This window comes from Loxodonta africana, chromosome 5 (genome assembly GCF_030014295.1).
Source record: "Loxodonta africana isolate mLoxAfr1 chromosome 5, mLoxAfr1.hap2, whole genome shotgun sequence".
NCBI classification, from domain to species: domain Eukaryota; kingdom Metazoa; phylum Chordata; class Mammalia; order Proboscidea; family Elephantidae; genus Loxodonta; species Loxodonta africana.
In genome coordinates, this window is record NC_087346.1 from 92,827,303 (window position 1) to 92,852,027 (window position 24,725).

At 37.1% G+C, this 24,725-nt stretch overlaps 1 protein-coding gene across 1 annotated transcript in view; it reads left to right on the forward strand.

The window, feature by feature from the left end:
• TECRL (trans-2,3-enoyl-CoA reductase like) overlaps positions 1-24,725 on the forward strand; it is a 146,965-nt gene that overhangs the window by 22,444 nt on the left and 99,796 nt on the right. Inside the window, exon 2 of the mRNA XM_003415898.4 lies at positions 11,629-11,680. Coding sequence (XP_003415946.1) covers positions 11,629-11,680 — 52 coding nt within the window. The remainder of the gene's footprint in view (positions 1-11,628; positions 11,681-24,725) is intronic.

Below are 24,725 nucleotides of genomic sequence, written 5' to 3' on the forward strand. Positions count from 1 at the left end.
TTTGGGGGTTCCATGTGTGGGTCTCTGGGTCTAACCTGATAAATCCACTCTAGCATGCCAATTTTCCTAAGCCTTTGGAGACCTTCTTCCATAGTACATCAAAGCAGGTCTGGTACTTCAACTTGGTTTAGTGTAGGCCACCGTGTAATCCATGCTTCAGCAACCCAGCCAAATAAACTATTAGATCCTTTCCTAACTTCTCAAGCTGAAACATTGAATGAACAATCTGTGCTTAATGGACCCATATCAATAAATGCAGACTGATCCACCTTTATGTTCCTTGCACCATTATCCCACACCCTTAACAGCCATTCCCACATATATTTCCTAGGTTTCTGTTTGTACATGTTAGAAAAGTCAAGTAGTTCTTTTGGAGTGTAGCGTACCTCCTCTGGGGACACACTTTGTACTTCACCTTTTGGAGTTCGCTGTGACTTAAGTCTAGTTATAGGCCTAGAAGCCAGGATCCATAGTGTGGAATTTTTTTGAAAATGTTCAACATTGTCTTGTAAAGCATCTACCTCATGCAATGCCACAGGCAATGACTCTGACAAGCATGCTCTTTAGAGGAAGCTGGGCTAGCTAGTGGTAATCTCATTAGATGGGATTGGAGGGACTGATGGTTTTTCTGGGAAGGGGAGTGTAGCAGACAAACATGAAGTAATCTCTTCAGATGGGAGTGGTTCTGTTGGCCGGAGTGATTCAATGTAATTTAGGGGCTCCGTGTCCTGATTATCTGCCCATATGTCTCCATTCCAAGTTTCATGATCCCATTTCTTCCCAATCAATGCCCTCACTTTAACTTCAGACACCTCCTGAGGTTGTCTATTGAGCTGGCATTGTAATTCAGCCTCTTTTACGATAAGAGTCTGGGTTTGGCTTTCAGCAATATCAGTTCTGTTACTACAAGAAATAAGGCTTTCTTTCAAAGTACAAGTGGAAGCTCTGAGGTCGTTTATGAGTTACTTGAGGTTTGGCTCTGAAGCCCTGAGCTCATCTCTTTCTTTCACCACTTTGTCTAGTGAAAGTAAGACCCACCAACCAGCTTCCTTATACTTCTCATTCTGACAAAATTCCAGAAAGATATCACCTTTCACTGATGCCTGATCTGGTGATATTTTGTGTATTTGTATCGCCGCCTCAGCCCATGGATTAGCAGCACCCACTTCACTGTTGGAAGCAGAGTCATCAACATCTTTAAGACTAACCAGACTTGAGAAACATCTTAGAAATTCATCCTTATAATTTTGTTTCTTTAGAACCACTCTTGGTACCAAATGTCTAAGGCTGGGTTCTCTAGAGAAAAACCAGTAAAATATATAAATATATAGAGAGATATTTATATCAAGGAAACAGCTCACGTGATTGTAGGGGTTGGAATGTCCCAAGTCTTTGGATCAGGAGAGAGGCCTTCCCCAGTTCACAGAGCCGCAGAAGCTGATGAACTGAAGATGAGCAGGTTGGAAAGCAGGGCTCCCACTCACAGGCTGTGAAGGTCAAGGAATCCCCAAGATCAGCTGGCAAGACTGCAAGATTTCTCCTGAGTCACATGCCTGCAGGGGCTGGCAAAACCAAGATAGGCAGGTCAGGGAGCAGGACTCTGCTTGCAGGCCGTGAAGACTGATGAATCCCAAGACGGACAGGTAAACTGCTAGCTCAAGTCCCAAGGACCAGAGGTAGGATGAGAGACAGCTGCTGGATCCAGAACAAGCCAACGACCTTTGCAAGGCAAGCAGGAAGGAAGTAGGCCATGGAAGGTGGGGAGATTGAAGGCTGATGAGGCAGTGAGCCACCACAGGCCCCCCCACCACCGGTACCACTCAGCAGATTCCATCATGGGGGTGATCACATATCAAATTTTGACAGTAAGTGATCATAACATTATACAACTGTGAAAACACTGAGAATCATGGCTCAGCCAAGCTGGTACACAATCTTAACCATCACAATATTATCCTCCAGTGATCAAATCTTAGAACTTTATTATTTCATAGTACATATACAAAATTTTTTTTTTCTTTTTTTTGTACATATACATACAAGAAATCAGAAAAAAAAATTCTGAACAATATAGTGAACACTTGCTCATAAAAAAAAAACATAGTTCTTTTAAATGAGGGTAGAAATACGGTATATCAAATGTGTTCATCGTCATACTTTTTAATGTGTAATAAGGCATTAAAGATAATCTAGATTTTTTAGTAATATGATAATATTAATAAGAACTGTCTGAAAAGTTGTAATGTGTCTGGAAATGTTCTATGTGCTATGCTTTATGTTCCAGTTATTCCTTTATTGATGATTGTTCCATCAATCCAAAAACTCATGCAATTATTGACAGTTGTTCTATCAATCACACAGAAAAAAAAAAAACATTACTATTGGGTCAATTCTGATTCATAGCAACATTTTAGGACAGAGTAGAACTGCCACATAGTATTTCCAATGCTGTAAATCTTTAGGAAGCCGACTGCCACATCTTTCTCCCCTAAAGCAGCTGGTACTTTCTAACTGCCAACCTACCGGTTGACAGCTGAGAATTTAACCACTGCACCACCAGGCTTCCTTCCTGCCTCTCCATAGCCTTATGTAAAATTTTATTTGGTAAAAAGAAATTTAGGATGTACATATACGATCATAAGACATATAATCAAAATTCTATGGTTATCCACAAGAAGGAAATACAGACATGCCTCATTTCATTGTGCCCTTCTTTATTATTCTCCTCAGATATTGTGTTTTTTACATATTGAAACCTTGTGGCATTGAACCAGTCTATCTAGACCATTTTTTCAACAGCATGTGCTCACTTCGTGTCTCTGTACCACATTTTGGTATATCTCACAATATTTCAAACTTTTTCATTATTATATCTGCTATGGTGATCTGTGATCAGTGATCTTTGATGTTACTGTTATAATTGTTTTGGGGTGCCGTGAACTGCACCCATATAAGACGGTGAACTTAATCTATAAATGCTGTGCGTGTTCTGGCTGTTCCACTGACCAGCTGTTGCAGTGTCTTTCTCAGTCTCTTCGGGTCTCCTTATTCCCTGAGATACAAGAATATTGAAATTAGGCCAATTAATAACCCTACAATGGCCTGTAAGTGTTCAAGTGCAAGGAAGTGTCACTTATTTCTCACTTTAAATCAAAAGCTAGAAATGATTAAGCTTAGTGAGCAAGGCACATCAAAAGCTGAGACAGGCCAAGAACAGTTAGACAAGTTGTGAATGAAAAGAAAAGGTTTTGAAGGAAATTAAAAGTGCTACTCCAGTGAAAACACAAATGATAAGAAAGCAAAACAGCCTTATTGCTGATATGGAGAAAGTTTTAGTGATCAGGATAGAAAATCAAAGGAGCCACAAAATTCCCTTAAGCCAAAGCCTAATCCAGAGGAAGGCCTTAACTCTCTTCAATTCTTTGAAGGTTGAGAGAGGTGAGGAAGCTGCAGAAGAGAAGTTTGAAACTAGCAGAGGTTGGTTCATGGGGTTTAAGAAAAGATGTCATCTCCCTAACATAAAAGGGAAAGCTGAAGCAGCAAGTGATGAAGTAGAATGTCCGGAAGATCTAAGACAATTGAGGAAGGTGGCCACACTAAACAACAAATTTTTAGTGTAGACAAAAAAGCCTTATATTAGACAAAGGTGACATCTAGGACTTTCACGTCTAGAGAGGAGAAATCAATGTTTGGCTTCAAAGCTTCAAAGGACAGAGTGACTCTCTTCTTAGGGGCTAATGCAGCTGAGGACTTTAAGCTGAAGCCAATACTTATTTACCAGTCCGAAAATCCTAAGGCCCTGAAGAATTATGCTAAATCTACTCCGCCTACGCTGTATAAATGGAACAACAAAGCCTGGATGACAGCACATCTGTTTACAACATGGTTTATGGAATATTTTAAGCCCACCATTGTGACTTACTGCTCAGAAAAAAAAGATTTAAAATATTGCTTATTGACAATGCACCTGGTCACTCAAGAGATCTGGTGGAGATATACCAGGAGGTTAACCTTAGGTCATGTCTGCTAACACAACACCCATTCTGCAGTCCATGGATCAAGCAGTGATTTCAACTTTCAAGTCTTATTATTTAAGAATTACATTTCATAAAGCTAAAGCTTCCATAGATAGTGATTCATCTGGTGGATCTGGGCAAAGTAAATTGAAAACCTCACGGAAAGGATTCATCATTCTAAATGTAACGAAGAACATTCATGATCCATGGAAGAAGGTCAAAATATCAACATTAATTGGAGTTTGGAAGAAGTTATTCCAGCCCTCATGGGTGAGTTTGAGGGGTCCAAGACTTTAATGGAAGAAGTAATCACAGACGCAGTGGAAATAGCAAGAGAGCTAAAATTAGAAGTGCAACCTAAAAATGTGACTGAATTGCTGCAATATCATGACAAATTTTAACTGGGGGTGTGAGGAGTTGCTTCCTACGGATAAGCACAGAAAGTGGTTTCTTGAGATGGAGTCTACTCCTGGTGAAGATGCTGTGAACATTATGGAAATGACAGCAAAGGATTTAGAATATTACATAAACTTGATAAAGTAGCAGCAGGGTTTGAGAGAATTGACTCCAATTCTGAAAGAAGTTCCATCGGTAAAATGCTATTGAACAGTGTAGCATGCTACAGGGAAATATTTTGTGAAAGGAAGAATCAATCAATGTGGCAAACATCGTTGTTGTCTTATTTTAATAAATTGTCACAGCCACCCCAACCTTCAGCAACCACCACCCTAATCAGTCAGCAGCCATTGACATCAAGGCAAGAGCCTTCACCAGCAAAAAGATTATGACTCGCTGAAGGCTCAGATGATGGTTAGCACTTTTTACTAATAAAATATTTTTAATTAAGTTATATACATTGTTTTTTAGACAGAATAGTGTAAACATAACTTTTATACCCACTGGGACACCAAAAATTTGTGGGACTCACTTTTATTTCAATATTTTCTTTTTTTGTGGTGGTCTGGGACCTAAGTTGCAATATCTCTGACATATGCATATATGTTTTCTTGAATGATCAAGAAAATATCTTGATCATTAGATATTTTGTATTAGATTTTGAAGGACAATTGTTGATGTTTTTGTTTTTTAATGCTGATGAAGGGACTGTAAAACTAGCTACAAAGTACAAAAAATTATAAATATAATTCCAGAGGTGGAGGTGATTTTCAGTTTTCAAGTTTGATTTGAACAAAGTTATAAAATAAAAAATATTGAGATAACTAGTGGTGTTTTGGTACAATTTGTTATGGATTGAAGTGAGTCCCCCCAAAAATAAGTGCTTTAAATCCTAAATTCTATGCCTTTTGTTGGAGCCCTGGTGGTGCAGTGGTTAAGAGCTTGGCTGTTAGCCAAAAGATCAGCAGTTTGAACCCACCAGTCTCTCCTTGGAAACTCTATGGGGCAATTCTACTTTGTCCTATATGGTCACTATGAGTCGGAATTGACTCAACGGCAAAAGTTTTTTTTCAGTGCCTGTGGTTATAATCCCATTTGAGAACGGGTTGTCTTTGTCATGTTACTGAGACAGGATTAGTGTAGGGTTTGTCTTGAGCGAGTCTCTTTTGAGATATAAAAGAGATTAAAGAAGCATGACAGAAGCAGAGAGGGGGGAAGAGAGATATCAAGCCTCATAAAGATCACCCAGAAACAGAAGCTCAAGAAGACAAGGACTTTCCTCCACAGCTGACAGAGAATGAAAGCCTTCCACTAGACCCAGTAGCCTAAATTCAGACTTCCAGCCTAAACTGTGAGAACATAAATTTCTGTTAACCACCCACTTGTGATATTCCTGTTATAGCAGCACTAGGTAACTAAGGCAGAATTTGGTACTGAGAAGTGGGGATGCTGCTCTAACAAGTATCTTCAATGTCAAAGAAATTTTGGAATTAGGTAATGGGAGACTGGAAGAGTTCTAACATGCCTAATAGTAAAAGCTGAGATTACCTTGAAAAGACTGCAGGTAGGTTTATGGACGTCAAAGGCAATTCTGACGAGGGCTCAGAAGGAACTGAGGAAAGCTATAGAGAGAGTCTCTGTTGTCTTAGAGAATATATACGCATGAACAACAGAATGATGCCAGAAATGCAGGCATTAAATGTGCCTCCAGTGAGGCTTTCAAAGAAAATGATGGACATGTGATTGGCAATGGAGGAACAGTAATGTTTTTTGTGCAGTGGCAAAGAACTCATCTTTATTACGTTCAAATGTTTAGTGGAAGGTAGAACTTGTAAGTGACGAACTTGGATATCTGAATGATGAGATTTCTAAGGAAGATCTTAAATGGGCTGCAGGGCTTCTCTTTGCCCTTTATAGTAAAATATGAGAGGAAAGAGATGGACTTAAAAACCAACTGTACAAAATGAAAACAGAACTCTAAGATTTGGAAAAGTCTTTTCCACAAACTGAGGACACTTGCCCTAGAATGTGGCCACACAATCTTTTGTTAAAGAGATTAAGCCTGTGACTGATGGAAATAACCAACTACCACAGCAGAAAACCCATCAGCTTAGATTAAAGGGGACAGAAAAAGAACAAAAAGCAAAAACGCTGTCTGTCTCTTGGAATTCTACGTTGTTGCTGTTGTTGTTAGGTGCCATAGAGTCAGTTCCGACTTATAGCAGCCCTGTGCACAACAGAACGAAACACTGCCCAGTCCTGCACCATCTTTACTATCACTGTTATGCTTGAGATCATTGTTGCAGCCACTGTGTCAATCCACCTCGTTGAGGGTCTGTCTTCCTCTTTTCCGCTGACCCTGTGTTCTGCCAAGCATGATGTCCTTCTCCAGGGACTCATCCCACCTGACAACGTGTCCAAGATATGTAAAATGCAGTCTCGCCATCCTTGCCTCTAAGGAGCATTCTGGCCACACTTCTTCAAGAGAGATTTGTTCGTTCTTTTGGCAGTCCATGGTGTATTCAATATTCTTCGCCAACACCACAATTCAAAGGAGTCAATTCTTCTTCAGTCTTCCTTATTCATTGTCCAGCTTTCACATGCATATGATGTGGTTGAAATACCATGGCTTGGGTCAGGGCACCGTAGTCTTCGAGGTGACATCTTTGCTCTTCAATACTTTGAAGAGGTCTTTTGCAGCAGATTTGCCCAATGCAATGTGTCTTTTGATTTTTTGACTGCTGCTTCCATGGGTGTTGATTGTGGATCCAAGTAAAATGAAATCCTTCACAACTTCAATCTTTTCTCTGTTTATCATGATGTTGCTCATTGGTCCAGTTGTGAGGTTTTTGTTTTCTTTATGTTGAGGTGCAATCCATACTGAACGCTGTGGTCTTTGATCTTCATTAGTAAGTGCTTCAAGTTCTCTTCACTTTCAGCAAGCAAGGTTGTGTCATCTGCATAAGCAGGTTGTTAATGAGTCTTCCTCCAATCCTGATGCCCCTTCTTCTTCATATAGTCCAGCTTCTTATATTATTGTTCAGCATAATAGAACCCTGCTGCACACCTTTCCTGATTTTAAAGCAATCAGTATCCCCTTGTTCTGTCCAAACTACTGACTCTTGATCTATGTAAACGTTCCTCATGAGCACAATGAAGGGTTCTGAAATTCCCATTCTTTGCAATGTTATCCATAGTTTGTTATGATCTACACAGTCGAATGCCTTTGCATAGTCAATAAAACACAGGTAAACATCCTTCTGGTATTCTCTGCTTTCAGCCAGGATCCATCTGACATCAGCAATGATATTCCTGCTTCCATGTCCTCTTCTGAAACCAGCCTGAATTTCTGGCAGTTCCCTGTTGATGTACTGCTGTTTTTTCCTTTTTTTGTAGCCGTTTTTTAATGATCTTCAGCAAAATTTTGCTTGCGTGTGATATCAATGATATTGTTCTATAATTTCCACATTCAGTTGGGTCACCTTTCTTGGGAATAGGCATAAATATGGATCTCTTCCAATCAGTTGGCCAGGAAGCTGTCTTCCATATTTCTTGGCATAGACCAGTGAGCACCTTCAGTGCTGCATCTGTTTGTTGAAACATCTCAATTGATATTCCATCAATTCCTGAAGCCTTGCTTTTTGCCAATGCCTTCAGAGCCGCTTGGACTACTTCCTTCAGTACCATCGGTTCCTGGTCATATGCCACCTCTTGAAATGGTTGAATATAGACTAATTCTTTTTGGTATAATGACTCTGTGTATTCCTTCCATTTTCTTTTGATGCTTCCTGTGTCGTTTCATATTTTCCCCATGGAATCCTTCACTTTTGCAACTCGAGGCTTGAATTTTTTCTTTAGTTCTTTCAGCTTGAGAAAAGACGAGCATGTTCTTCCCTTTTGGTTTTCCACCTCCAGCTCTTTGCACATGTTGTTTTAATACTTTACTTTGTCTTCTTGAGAGGCCCTTTGAAATCTTCTGTTCAGTTCCTTTACTTCATCAATTCTTCCTTTTGCTTTAGCTGCTCGCCACTCAAGAGCAAGTTTCAGAGTCTCCTCTAACAATCATCTTGGTCTTTTCTTTCTTTCCTGTCTTTTCAGTGACCTCTTGCTTTCTTCATGGATGATGCCCTTGATGTCATTCCACAACTTGTCTGGTCTTCGGTCACTAGTGTTCAATGCATCAAATCTATTTTTGAGATGGTCTCTAAATTCAAGGTCGTATTTTCACTCTCGTGGACTTGTTCTGATTTTCTTCAGCTTCAACCTGAACTTGCATATGAGCAATTGATGGTGTGTTCCACAGTCCACCCCTGGCTTTGTTCTGACTGATGATATTGAGGTTTTCCATCGTCTCTTTCCACAGATGCAGTTAATTTGATTTCTGTGTGTTCCCTCTGGTGAGATCCATGTGTATAGTCGCTGTTTATGTTGGTGAAAGAAGGTATTTGTAATGAAGAAGTCGCTGGTCTTGCAAAATTCTATCATTCGATCTCCAGCATTGTTTCTATCACCAAGGCCATTTTTTCCAACTCCTGATCCTTCTTCTTTGTTTCCAACTTTCACATTTCAATCGCCAGTAATTATCAATGCACCTTGATTGCATGTTTGATCAATTTCGGACTGCAGCAGCTGATAAAAATCTTCTATTTCTTCATCTTTGGCCCTAGTGGTTGGTGTGTGAATTTGAATAATAGTCATATTAACTGGTCTTCCTTGTAGGCATATGGATATTATCCTATCACTGACAGCGTTGTACTTCAGAATATACCTTGAAACCTTCTTTTTGACGATGAATGCAATACCATTCTTCTTTGACTTGTCATTCCCAGCATAGTAGACTATATGATTGTCTGGTTCAAAATGGCTGATGCCAGTCCATTTCAGCTCACTAATGCCTAGGATATCAATGTTTATGCATTCCATTTCATTTTTGACAATTTCCAATTTTCCTAGATTCATACTTCGTACATTCCAGGTTCCGATTATTAATGGATGTTTGCAGTTGTTTCTTGTCATTTTGAGTCGTGCCACATCAGCAAATGAAGGACCTGAAAGCTTTACTGCATCCATGTCATTTAGGTTGACTGTACTTTGAGATACCAGCAGGGTCACACATGAAGGACAGGTTTCTGCTGAGCTTCCAGACTAAGACAGACTCGGAAGAAGGACCCAGCAGTCTACTTCTGAAAAGCATTAGCCAGTGAAAACCTTATGAATAGCAGCAGAACATTGTCTGATATAGTGCTGGAAGATGAGCCCCCCAGGTTGGAAAGCACTCAAAAGATGACTGGGGAAGAGCTGCCTCCTCAAAGTGGAATTCTATATAGGCAGGGAACAGGCCAAAAGTAACATCTGTTGTCCTCCAAGAAAAGATAAGGACCACGCCTGGAGCAACTCAGAGATCAGAAGAAACATCACCTGCTGGGTTTCAAAGGGTGGGGCCATGGCTTCCTAGATTTAAAAGAGTCAGATCTTCACCAACTAGGTTCTGGAGTGTGGGGCTGCCATTCACAAGTGCCAGGGGGCTGGGACACTGCTCAAAGCTGAGGAAACAGACCTGTCATGGCCAAGGGGTAGAAAAATAGGTCTTGCCTGCTGGGGCCATGGGGGTGGCATTGCCACTGAAATGGACTAAGAGAATGGGGCTGCCCAAGCTGAAGGAGCAGAGTTGCTGTCTCAGTGGGCCTTGAAGGCAGAGCTGAAGTCCAGGGCTGAGTGGCCTCCATCCAGAATTCAGTAGGCGTGGCCAACACCCAGAGTCCGGAGGGCAGGGCTGTTGCCCAGATAATCTCAGAACAGAGGATTATTCTAAAGCCTTGAAAGCTAATGAATTTCTTCTGCTGGGTTTTGGACTTGCTTGGTGCCAGTTATTCTTCTTTCCCTTAAATTTCTCCCATTTGTAATGGAAATGCCTACCTTACATTTGTCCCACCATTGCTGTTTGGAAGTAGATAACTTGCATTCTAGATTTCACAGGTTTGTAGGTAAAGAGGAACTTTTCCTTAAATTCTCACCCACATTTAATTTAGATGATATTTTAGACTTGTAGTTGATTTAAAACTTTTGGGATGATGTGATGGGTGAACGTATTTTTCATGTCCCACGGACATGAATTTTGGGGGCCAAAGGGTAGAATGTTATGGATTGAAGTTTGTCCTTCAGAGCTGACAGAGAGAGAAAGACTTCTGCTAATGCTGGCACCCTGAATTTGGACTTCAGCCTCCTAAACTTCAGAAAACACATTTTTGTTTGTCTAAGTCACCCACTTGTGGTATTTCTGTTATAACAGAACTAAATAGGAAGCCCTGGTGCCAAAGTGGTTAAGAGCTAAGGTTGCTAACCTAAAGATCAGCTGTTTGAATCCAGGATATGCTCCCTGGAAACCCTGTGGGCAACTCTACTCAGTCCTATAGGGTAGCTATGAAACAAAATTGACTCGATGGCAATGGGTTTTTTTGTTTGTTTTAGAACTAGGTAAGCAAGATATAACTCTTGTTCTCAAGAATTTTCCAGTGTAAATGAAGGAAAAGATTTAAGAATAATAATTAAAATAAAAATTTATGAATAAAGAAACTTTTTCTGATATGGAATACATCATTTTTAGTAGCTTAGGCATAAATATTTGGCCAAACTTCATATATCTAAAGAATCCAAATAATACACCTCGTGTGGATTTTTACTGGAACTGTATCATTTTGAAACAGGCATTTTTACAACATACTAATCAGTCATAGCTTATATAGGTGATTTTTCCTATGATATTCTTATATAAACTTTTTCCTCTGTTGCCCATGTAAATCGGTTCCTCACCCTCAGGCACATCTCCTATTAATTCTTTTACCCCCTGTCTTGTGCCTTTACTCAGACTTCTGTTTGATAGGATCATCCATCTGAAAAACAGAAAGTGAATATTTTAGGCAAAGAAAATTAAAAAATGTATTCTAGAGTTCAAAATTTGGATGAACACATGTAACACCATTGTTGTTATATACAAATAAACATATTTTTTAAAAGTTTGTTGTTTATGATTCCTATGTTCTAAAGTTTTCAAAGTTGCAGTGACTAATAAACAAAACAAAGCAGTACATGATTTTCTCCGTGTACTCTTTTACTTTTAAAGTTATTAAAGTATTTTTCATCTTAAACAAACATCCAAAGAAAAAATAACACGTGAATTTTTTTCTTATAATTCTCTATTTTTGTTTTTCCTTTTCAGGTGACACAAAAATCTACTATTCATGATGTTAAACAAAAATTCCACAAAGCATGTAAGTTTTATGTACAATTTAGAATTTATATTGAAATAATTTTCTTCAAATTGTTTCAAAATACCTGTAGTAATAAATTCAATATTATAATTGAAAGAGTGTATGGAGACCATATTTTTACACAGAACTCAGAAATTACATTATGTAAATTTATTTTTGACCACAACGTTCTTGCATCTCTGTCTAATGGATGCTTTAATCTCTAGTACTATTCTAGTTTTTCATGAAGTTTTTTCCTAGTTCATTAGTTATAGCTTTTTTATAATAACAAGAAATTTCCTGTATATGAAAGATTTTAATAGACACAAAATATTTCCTTTCACTAAACTAAATGCTAAGCAAAAGTCTTACTCCATGTATTTGATTTTTTGATCAAATTTCTTCCACATAGGAATGATTTGTGCAATAAATCACAACTTCCTTATTTAATTTTATTAATAGCTAAATTCACCTCTTGAAAAAGATCTATTATGATTTGCTTGGGAATAATTATATGAGGTATATTTAAATTAGATTTTTTTTTCCATCATCTCAAAAAGGTTTACTAATAAATGCTAATCAAAGTGAAAATATCTCTAATTAGTGTTGTTGTTGTGTGCCCTGGAGCCAATTCCAATTCATAGTGACCCCGTAGAACAGAGTAGAACTGCCTGGTAGGATTTCCTAGGCTGTAATCTTTTCAGGAGCAGATTCCCAGGTGTTTTCTTGCACAGAGCAGCTGGTGGGTTCAAATCGCCAACTTTTCGGTTAGCAGTCATGTGCTTAACCATTGCACACCAGGGCTCCTTCTGTAATTACTAGGGAGCATTTATTATACCTTTAAATTTAGTAGAACATATTTTTTTTTTTAAAAATAATCTTGAAGTTCTCAGATATATTAAATAATTTAATAATACTTGGGAGTAAAACAAGCAAAGTTTGTGTTCTACCAGGGAAAATTTTTTTAAAAAGCATATTTACTGAATAATTTCTATATAGTGACATTATGCTAGGCATATCAACTAATTCAATGAAAGTAGAAGCAGTGACGTCACTGGGTGGTACCGGGAATGGGGATCACACTGGGTGACAGTCAGAGGGGATGACATCAAAGCGACTATTAAATTTTTGTACAATGTTTCAGCAGAAATGTTTATATAAAAATATTCCTGTGGGTATTATAGTAACAAAAACAATTTTTGTAAACCCAGATATATGTGTCAATATGCCTACAACGCTAAAACTCTATGCTTACTTACCATGAGTAAGTAATCCACTCAAAGGCAACTGGTTTCGTTTAATGCATTCCAGTTTTTTTTCTTTTTAGAGCTGTCATTATTACCCAATTACAATGACACTTCGAATTCCTGGTTTCCTTTACAAGCAGACATTTTTTTTTTCTGTCGTGGCTGGTATTTTTACAGTCATAGATTTAGTCAAATTTTCTGATGTTTGAGCTACAATATTGTGGTAATCAGTATTTGTGAATCTATATCAATAACTTTTTTGAGAATGAAGTAGTAATTAAAGGAAAAAGAAAAATTCAAATAAGTCTTCTGTTCATTTATTAACAATATTGTAATTCAATGTAGATATATGTTACAAAACAATTTTGCTGTTAATATTCATGTAATCTAAGAATATTACATTTAAGTAATTTACAACTATATTTATCACATGTTATTCTATGATTAAAACTGATAACAAACATTACTAAGGATTCTGTAAGATCTGGTACTGGAGAAGGTCCATAGGGGGCTGACACCATGAGTTACCACACTGAATGACACCAACTGTAGTAACACCACTGATAGAAGTCATATTATTTGCCCTTAAAAAAAAATAGAAATAAATTCTGAATATCTAAGCTTTATAAACATCTGTGAATAATGCACTCAGCAGCTAACCAAAAGGCTGGCAGTTCAAATCCACCAAGTGATCCATGGGAGAAAGACGTGGCAGTCTGACTTTATAAAGTTACAGGCTTGGGAGCCCTATAGGGTAGTTATATTCTGCCCTATAGGGTCACTATGAATGGGAGTCGACTCCTTGGTGATGTTTTTTTGTTTTGTTTTGTTTTTTGAAATGCATAATACTAACAGATCTCATATACAGATGGAATATAAAATGCCTTGAAGTATGATGTCTTAGTTTGGTACTCTAGAGGGATGAAGCCAGTGGGACGTGTATACATGTATACATTATATATATATATATATATATATATAAAGGAAATTCACCTTTCAACTGATTATATGATCACATCACATCTCAGGAGGTGATTATATTACAATACCTTATGTTATATTGTATCGAGTTACACTGCATTGTATTGTGTTGCCTGCCTTGTGTTGTGTTGCATTGTATTGCATTACAGACTAGCAGTATGTAGTCAAACTGCTGAGAATCATAGACTAGGTAAGCTGACACATAAAATTAACCAGTTTAAACTCCTCTATTTTTTTTCTGAAATACTTATACGATTTTTGATCTTAACAATATACATGATCTGGATGTGTTGAAAAGAGTTAAAAAAAGGCATCATAGTATGGAAAAATGAACAGAAGAAGAGAAGTATAGCGATATGCCATGATTTAATTCCCTAACTTGTGGTACAATAGTTGAATTAATTGTATCTTTATATCAATAATTTCTAAAATTTCAAGAATTTCTAAAAACTCAAAGTTTGTATGATATCAACTAATGTTTGTGAGCCATGTTACCCTGGATATTTCCACAAATATTTCCATTCTAAATGCATTTGTTTTCAAAGTTACTACTATCTTGTATTAGACTAGCAATTTATTTGTCACCTTTGGAAGGCCTTAGATCATTTATTATTTACAGTAAAGTTGCCTGAAAATGTCAAAATTAGTCAAGACTAACCCATGTGTAGAATATGCAATCACCTAGCTGTTTGATCCTATGGCTACTTTTAAGGTAGTGTATATTACCTAATAAACACAATTAACAATTACATAGAATCTTAAAATTTTAGAACCAGAAGTACTACATTTATGTATTTCAGAGCCTACAAAGTAATTAGGAAACAAAGTGAAGCAGCTAGTGAAAAATTCCAAAAATATTCAGTTACAGAACTAGACAACTGACAATATGCCAATAGTACAATAGTATGGTTACTATTACATGACTATAGTCAGAACAAGGCCAAGGGCCTACTGAGGAATAGACTGTCATTTGCTCACCTGCAAGTTCAAGTTGAAACTAAAGAAAAATAAAACAAGTCCACGAGTGCCAAAGTATGACCTGGAGTATATCCAACCTGAAATTAGAGACTATCTCAGGAATACATTTGATAAGTTGAACACTAATGATTGAAGACCACATTAGTTGTGGAATGACATCAAGGACATCATACATGAAGAAAGTAAGAGGTCATTAAAAAGACAAGAAAGAAAGAAAAGACCAAAATAGATGTCAGAAGAGACACTGAAACTTGCTCTTGAATCTAGAGTAGCTAAAGTGAAAGGAAGAAAAGATGAAGTAAAAGAGCTAAACAAAAGATTTCAAAGGGCAGCTAGAAAAGACAAAGACCTGGAGATAGAAAACCAAAAGGGAAAAATGCTATCGGTATTCCTCAAGCTGAAAGGACTGAAGGAAAAATTTGAGCCTTGAGTTGCAATTTTGTGCTATTCTAAGGGGAAAATACTAAATGAAGCAGGAAGAATCAAAAGATGGAAGAAATACACAGATCACTGGACCAAAGAGAATTGGTCGACATTCAACTATTTCAGGAGGTAGCATATGATCAAGAACTGATGGTACTGAAGGAAGGGGTCCAAGTTATACTGAAGACAAAAACACAATCTTCAGAAATTGATGAAATACCTATTGAGATGTTTCAACAATCAGATGCAGCACTGGAAGTGCTCACTTGTCTATGCCAAGAAATTGGGAAGACAGCTACCTGGCAAACTGGCTGGAAAAGATCCATATTTGTGCTCATTCCAAAGAAAGGTGATCCAACAGAATGTGGAAATTATTGAACAATATCATTAACATCACACAAAAGTAAATTTTTGCTGAAGATCATTCAAAAGCAGTTGCAGCAGTTACATCGACAGGGAGCTACCAGAAATTCAAGTTGGATTCAGAAGAGGATGTGTAACAGGGATAACTGCTGATATCAGATGGATTCTGGCTGAAAGCAGAGAATATCAGAAAGATATTTACCTGTGTTTCATTGACTATACAAAGGCATTCCACTCTGTGGATCATAACAACTTTTGGATACCATTGCAAAGAATGGGAATTCCAGATCACTTAATCGAGCACATGAAGAACCTGTACACAGATAGAGAGGCAGTTGTTCTAACAGAACAAGGGTTTGCTGCATGATTTAAAGTCAGGAAAGGTGTGCGTCAGGGTTATACCCACCAGCCACTCCTTGGAAACACTACAGGTCAGTTCTATTCTGTCCTATAGGGTCACTATGAGTTGACTCAAAAGTAACAGGTTTGGTTTGGGTGTGCGTATATATATATATGTATATATATGTGTGTATGCATGTATATACATACGCATATATATACGTATGTATATATATACACTTATATATACATATGTATATATACACGTGAAAGTATGTATATATACATATATATACAACTTTTTAAATTAGTAAATGCTCTTTAAGGTTTCAGTATCTTTTTTTTTTCTTTACTTTTCAAAGTCCTTTTAGGTGCTTAAAAATTTAATAAGGAAATGCATCAGAATTAATACTACTATGAAATCGAAATGCTGTTTTGTGAGATTTTTCTCTTACTGGTGTTGTGTGAACTAGTAATGTATTTGTCAAAATTAGTCATCATTTTTGTTTAAGACGACTGGTGGAAGCTGTAGTGGTAGAAAAATGAGAAAGATTGAATTGTGTCCCCCATAATATGTGTTATAAATCCTAGCCTCTATGCCTGTGGTTAGAAACCTTGCTGACGTAGTGGTTAAGAGCTACAGCTGCTAACCAAAAGGTCAAATCCACCAGGCTGTCCTTGGAAACTCTATGGGGTAGGTTTATCCCGTCCAATTTTTTTTTTTTTTTTATAGGGTCGTTATGAGTAGGAATCAACTCGACGGCAACAGGTTTTTAAGGGTTATAATCTCATTTGGGAACAGGTTGTCTTTGTTATGTGGATGAGGCAGGATTAATGTAGGGTGTATCTTGAGCCAGTCTTTTCTGAGATATAAAAACAATTAAACAAGCAAGCCAGAGAAGCAGTTATGAGGGAAGTGAGATGACAAGGCACATTAAGATCGTCCAGGATTAGAAGCTCAGAAGAGACTAGGGCCTTCTTCCAGAGCCAATAGGGGGAGGAACCTTTCCTCTAGAGCCAGCACCCTGAATTCAGACTTCTAGTGTCCTAAACCATAAGAGAATTAATCTCTTTTTGTTAAAGCCATCCACTTGTTATATTTCTGTTATAGAAGTACATAACTAAGGCAGTTTTTTTTTTTTTACCTTGAAATTTTTTTTCTGATTATTGTTTTCTTTATTGTCTTCAACTGTAGATGTTTCTCCAAGAAATAATTAGTATCCTTGTGCTCTTCAAATATTTTCCATGAAAACTGTGTCCGTTGTAGATTTAACATTCTTGGTCTGGTGAAATTTCTTCTTATTGTAGAAACTCTTTCAAAAACCTGCACGGTATATCTCCACATAGTTGTCCCTTGATACTTAAAATGTATATTCTTCCTTCAAATGAGACTCTGTTTGTTAAATTTAAGATTTTCTATCAGCAATTATGTCATCATTATTTTTTTCCTGTTTCCTTGGACATCTAAATCACCTTTGAAATGTTTTTCATTAAGTTAAATTTTCTCTTAGAGTGCATATTCCTATTCTTTCTTTCATATGCGCTCAAACCTTTTTATACTACTTGAAATTATCTTTCTATCTTTAAAAAATTCACTCAGTTTTTAAGGTGTCTATACCTTTTTGTTCTCTATGAGAATTTCCCTAACTCTCCAATTAATAATCTCACTTTTCACAAATTTTGCTAAAATTACAATTAACACTCAGTATGAGCACTTACTGTCAAGTACTGTTCTATATATTTTTTCATGTCCTACTCTATCTACATATTATACCATTAATAATAGTAGTAACAACACTAAGTAAAAAAAAAAAAAGAAAAAAAACTTTTTCCTATAATAATAATATTCACTCTATGCTACAAATGCTACTAAGATATGTAGCAAGTATTTTATTAATTCAACAACTCTATGATAATTTAGGTGCTACTATCATCTTCATTTTACAGATGAATGTGTTTAAAGAAAGACTAGATACTTTGACCAAGGTCACATAGCTACTAAGTGGCAGAACTGGAATTTAAACTCAGACAATATGACTTTGTAGCCTGTACTCTAACTACCATTATTTTACTGTATCATACAAAAAGAAAAACAAACAAAAATATTTGCCCCGGAGTTGATCTTGAGTCATGGCAACCTGGGATGTAGCAGAGTAGAACTGCACTCTATAGGATTTTCAAGGCTGTAACTTTTCAGAAGCAGATTGCCAGGCCTTTATTTTGAGGTGGCTCTGTGTGGGTTTGAACCACCAACCTTTGGGTTAATTGTCAAGAATTTAATCATCTGTGCTCTCCAGCAACTCCATATACAGTGCCATATTTTTTTAAATCAATTTCTTCAAGAAGAAAGAAAACATACTTGCCTATTTTACTTGAGAAAGTCTGCCATTAGTCCTCATTTTGCAATTAGGGAAATAATCAAAAAGTTTGTGTTAGAAAGCATGTAATAAGCAGAGTTATTTATTCACAGTTGGTTACAATAACTGAAATCCCTGGCTAAAGTCATACTGGCAGTGTAAAACAAGCTACTACAATTAAAACAGCATTTAATATGAATAAAGAGAAAAATGCAAATACAGCTCAAAATTGCTAATGGAATTTTCTTCTGTCACACCTACCTGAGAATTAGTAGTAAGCAAACAGAATTAAAAAGCCAATGAATGATAAGCATTTTCAGAATAATTTATACACTGTTTTTGTGGCATAAAATAAGCTTCACAAAGAAAGAGAAAACGTCATTATACCCATGATTTCTCCTTTATTTGTTAGTTGGCAACACCATAGAAATTTCAAGAATGTTTATAATCTATTGGACTCCGTACCTCTACAATTACCCAAAAGGCTTCTGGGGGAAAAAAAAAAAGGATAGAATGATGGAATTTGCAGACAAATTGTAATTTCAGCCACATAAAATGGTATATAATATATCGTGACAGTCAAAATGCATATAAATCATTGACAAAAGGCCAGGGGGATATAAACAATGCTAAACTTTGAAAGGTTCATGGACACTAACTCAGAACTAAGAGTAGAGCACATACAAAAGGATGGAATATTCCTGAAATTACTCTATGAATCCAGCATAACCCCAATTCTAAAACCAGATAAAGAGACCACAGAACAAAAAAAAATTACAAACCAATATCACTCATGAACATAAATGCAAAAACCCTCAACAAAGTTCTAGTCAATAGAATTCAGCAAAATCTCAAAAAAATAATTCATCATTACCAAGTTGGAGTCATACAAGGTATACTGGGGTGGTTCAACATTAGAAAAACAATCAATATAATCCATCACATAAATAAAACAAAAGATGAGAACCACATGAGCTTATCAATTGTTGCAGAAACAGCATTTGACAAAGTCCAACACCCATTCATGTTAAAATCTTTCAGCAAAATAGGAATTGAAGTGAAATACCTCAACATAATAAAGGGCATTTATACAAAACCAACAACCAACATCGCCCTAAATGGAGAGAGTCCAAAAGCACTTGCCTTGAGAACAGGAACCAGACAAGGATACCCTTTATCACCACCTTTATTCAACATCTTGCTGGAGGTCCTAGCCAGAGCAATAAGGCAAGAAAAACAAATAAGGGGCATCCAAACTGGTAAGGAAGAAGAAAAGGTATGATTTTATACACAGAAAACCCGAAAGAATCCACAAGAAATCTACTGGAACTAATAGAAGATTTCAGCAAAGTATTAGGATGCAAGAAAAACATACAAAAATCAGTTGGAATCCTCCACACCAACAAAGAGAACTTTGAAAAGGAAATCGCCTAATCAATACCATTTACAGTAGCCTCCAAGGAAATGAAGTACATAGGAATAGGCCTAACTAGAGACATAAAGATTTAAACAAAGAAAACTACAAGACACTACTGCAGGAAACCAAAACAGAGTTGCTTAGGTGGAAAAACATACTATGCTCATGGATAGGAAGACTCAACATTGCGAAAATGTCTATTCTACCCAAAGCAATCTATATATACAATGCAATTCCAATCCAAATTTCAACATTTTTTAATGAGTTGGTGAAAAAATCGCCAAATTCATATGAAAAGGGAAGTGGTTCCGGATAAATAAAGCATTACTGAAAAAGAACAAAGTTGGAGGGCTCATGCTACCTGATTTCAGAACCTATTACACTACCAACATAGACAAAATAGACTGGTACTCGTACGACAACAGACACATAGACCAATGGAACTGAATTGAGAATTCAGACGTAAAATCATCCACCTATGAGCAGGTGATATTTGACAAAGGCCCAAAGTCTGTTAAATGGGGAAAAGAAAGTCTCTTTAATAAATAATTCTGGCTGGCATAAGTGGATATCCATCTATAAAAAAAATGAAACAAGACCCATACCTCACACATGCACAAAAACTAACTCTAAATGTACCAAAGACCTAAATATAAAATGATAAAGACCAGGGAACAAAAAAAATAGGGAAAATGCAGCAGCCATAATACATAGCATAAACAGAATACAAACCCTAACTAAGAATGCACAAATCCCAGAAGAGAAACTAGATAACTGGGAGCTCCTAAAAATCAAGCATTTATGCTCATTCAAAGACTTCACCAAAAGAGAACCTACAGACTTGGAAAAAATGTTTTTAGCTATGACTTATCTGATATGGGTCTAATCTCTAAAATTTGTAAGCTACTGTAACACCTCAACAACAAAAAAGTCCAATAACCCAATAAAAAAAATGGGTAAAGATTTTGAACAGACACTTCAGCAAAGAAGATATTTGGGTGGCTAACAGATACATGAGGAAATGCTCATGATCATTAGCCATTAGGGAGATGCAAACCAAAACTACAATGAGGTACCACCTCACCCCAACAAGGCTGGCACTAACCCAAAAAGCACAAAATAATAAATGTTGGAGAGGTTGTGAAGAGACTGGAACACATAGCATTGCTGGTGGGAATGTAAAATGGTACAACCACTTTGGAAATCAGTTTGGTGCTACCTTAAAAAGCTAGAAACAGAAGTTCCATACAATCCAGGAATCCCACTCCTTGGACTATATCCAAGAGAATTACAAGTCTTCACATGAATAGATATATGCACACCTGTGCTCAGTGCAGCATTGTTCACAATAGCAAAAAGATGGAAACAACCTAGGTGCCCACCGACAGACAAATGGATAAACAAATTATGATACTTGTATACAATGGAATACTATGCAATGATAAAGAATAATTATGAATCCAAGAAACAACTCACAACATGGACGACTATGGAGGGCGTTATGCTGAGAGAAATTAGTCAGCTGCAAAAAGATAAATATTGTACAAGACCGCTATTATTAGAACTCAAGAAAAGGTTGAAACACAGAAGAATTCATTATTTAATGGTTACAAGAGTGGGGTGGGAGGGAGAGGGGAATTCACTAACTAGACGGTAGATGAGAATCATCTTAGGGGAAGGAAAGAACAGCACACAATACAGGGGAAGTCAGCACAACTGACTTAGCAAAGGTATGAAGTTTCCTGAACACAAACAAATGCTTGAGGGACAGAGTACCTAGGGCTGGGATCTGGGGACCACGGTTTGGGGGTCCATCTAGGTCAATTAGCTTAACGAAGTTTTTTTTAAGAAAATGTTCTGCATCCCACTTTGATGAGTGCCGTCTGGGGTCTTAAAAGCTTGCGAGCAGCCCTCTAAGATGCATCAGTTTGTCCCAATCCACTTGGAACAGAGGAGAATGAAGAACACCAAAGACACAAGGAAAATATTAGCCCAAGAGATAAAGGGGCCACATAAACAAAAGAGTCCATCAGACTGAGACAAAAAGAACCAGATGGTGCCCAGCTACAATCAATGAGTACCTTGACAGGAAGCACAACAGAGAGTCCCTGACTGAGAAGGAGAAAATGTGAAGGAGCACTGAAATTCAAGTAAAAAGACCAGACTTAATGGTCTGACTGAGGCTGGAGGAATCCTCGAAGCCATGGTCCCTGGATGCTTTGTTAACCCAGAACTGAAACTATTCCCAAAGCCTACTCTTTAGGCAAAGATTAGACTGGACGATAAAACATAAAGTGATACGCGTGAAAAATGTGCTTCTTAGCTCAAGCAGATACACAAGACCAAATGGACGGCTTCTGTCCAGAGGTATGATGAGAAGGCAGGAAAGGACAGGAACAGGTTGAAGGGACACACAAAAAAACCCAAGGTGGACAGGGAGCCTGTGCTGTCACATTACAGGGATTACAACTAATGTCACATAACAATATGTGTATAAATTTTTGTATAAGAAATTAACTTGAGCTGTACACTTTCATCTAAAGTGTAATTAAAAAGAAAGAAAGAAAGAAACCAAAAATAAATAAATGTGCCTCAGGCCAGCACCTGGAATGTGGCAAAGAGAAGCAAACTGCTGAGAGGCAGAGATTATTATTTGTACCACCCCTGTTGGGTACTTTCTTTAAAAAAAAAAACAAAAACATCAGGTTAGGTTGCAGAAAAATTAATTATAGAGAAGAAGGAGAAAAAAAAATGTCTACTGCTACCACAAGAAATAAAAAATCTTTGCTCTAAGCAAAAAGAATCACTAGCCTTGTCAATAATTTAGACAGACAGATGAGGTAAATTGGCAAATTATGCATTCTTTGGTAATAGTGAAAATTGCATTTTGAAAAGCTATGGGAATTAAATTGTCATTAACCTCCTAGTAACTTTAATCCCTGAAGTCCAATAAGAGCTTTTCTTTAGATAGCCACGAAAGTTTTTCATATTATAGGTAAATATTAAGATGGAGAAAAGTTGATAAAACTTGTTGATATTGGTGCTCTGGTCATTGAAGATATCTTAACAAATGTGCCTACTAGGGAAACAGAAACTGGACACACCCTACCCAGTCTGAGCATTGCGAAAGAGATCTATCCAACAAAATGTTACAGAAAAAGAAGGCAAGCATACTCATCTTGAATTCATACTTGATTTTTTTTTCCTGCAGTATCATGTTTAAAAAGCCGAGCATATTAATTATATTTCTCCCATTTAAAATTGAGCAGAATTTTCAAAACTTCTATTGTTCATAACTGATGTGTGAAGTTTACAGAAGTCTGCAAGGGAGTGGCTTCTGTTTGGGGGAAAATAACTCCAGAAACAATTCAAACAGCTTCAGAAAGGCTGGGACTGTGTACCAGCAGAATATCAATGACGAAAATGAAAACTCAAAAGCAACGATAATGATGACGTCACTTCAGAAGTCACAGAAGACTGTCAGCAGGCAGCTCTGAGGTATTTTAACAATGATATTGATGACAGATCAGACTTTGAAGGGTTCTGGGAGTTGGATGATGATGGTGATGGTAATGAATGAATAAACTAGAATGGCCTATTTGAAGATGAAAACAGAATTTTTTTGTGACTTTTATTTGTTGACTTCAAAGACATTCATTACCAAAAATTACGTTTCAATTTAAGATTTATGAAAGCAATAAAATATAAACAACATCTCATTCTTGTAGTTTTAGGACTAGGATCACAACTGCATTATGCAGATGACACAACATTGTTTGCTCAAAGTGAAGAGGACTTGAAGTACTTACTGACGAAGATCAAAGACCAGAGCCTTCAGTATGGATTACGCCTCAACATAAAGAAAACGAAAATCCTCACAACTGGCCCAATAAGCAACAGCATGATAAACAGAGAAAAGATTTAAGTTGTCCAGGATTTCATTTTACGTGGATCCACTACAACCTCCATGGAAGCAGCAGTCAAGAAATCAAAAGACTCATTGCACCAGGCAAATCTGCTGCACAAGTGTTAGAAAGCAAAGACATCACTTTGAAGACTAAGGTACACCTGACCCAAGCCCCGGTACACTTGACCCAATCACCTCATATGCGTGCGGAAGCTGGACAATGAATAAGGAAGACCGAAGAAGAATTGACACACTTGAATTGTGGTGTTAGCGAAGAATATTGAATGTATCACGGACTGTTTAAAGAATGCACAAATCTGTCTTGGGAGAAGTACAACCAGAGTGCTCCTTAGAAGCAAAGATGGCAAGATTATGTCTCACATACTTTGGACATGTTATAGGGAGGAATCAGTCCGTGGAGAAGGACATCATGCTTGGTAAAATAGAGGCTCAATGAAAAAGAGGAAGAACCTCAAGGAGATATATTGACACAGTGGCTGCAACAGTGGGCTCAAGCATAACAATGATTGTGAGCATGGCGGAGGACCACGCAGTATTTCGTTCTATAGTCCATATGGTTGCTCTGAGTCAGAACTGACTCGAAGGCACCTAACAACAACAATTTCTAGCTCAACATGCAGTCCCATTTCATCATGATCCCGTTCAGTTCACCATTGTTTGGGTTCGGTTTAGGAAAAGATCTACCTTAAATGAAGTTTCCATGAAATCATTTTTATTGCAGGAACATTAAATCCATTGGACAGGAAAAAATTGAAATTGAAATCAGCAACATGTAAAAAAATGTTGGTATAGTGGGCTTATAAAAATAACGTGAGGCATTGTGTAATTTGTAAAATTATATAACATTCATGTTATTTGAATAAAATACTGTATACTATTTTGGGAAAGCATCAGATTCAATGATATGAGATATTTTTTTCAAGATAATAATTGCTTTATTTTTTACTATAACATGATAAATAACCAAAACAACAACAGCAACAACAAAAAGTTGCTGTTGAGTTGATTCTGACTCAAAGCAACGCTATGGGAC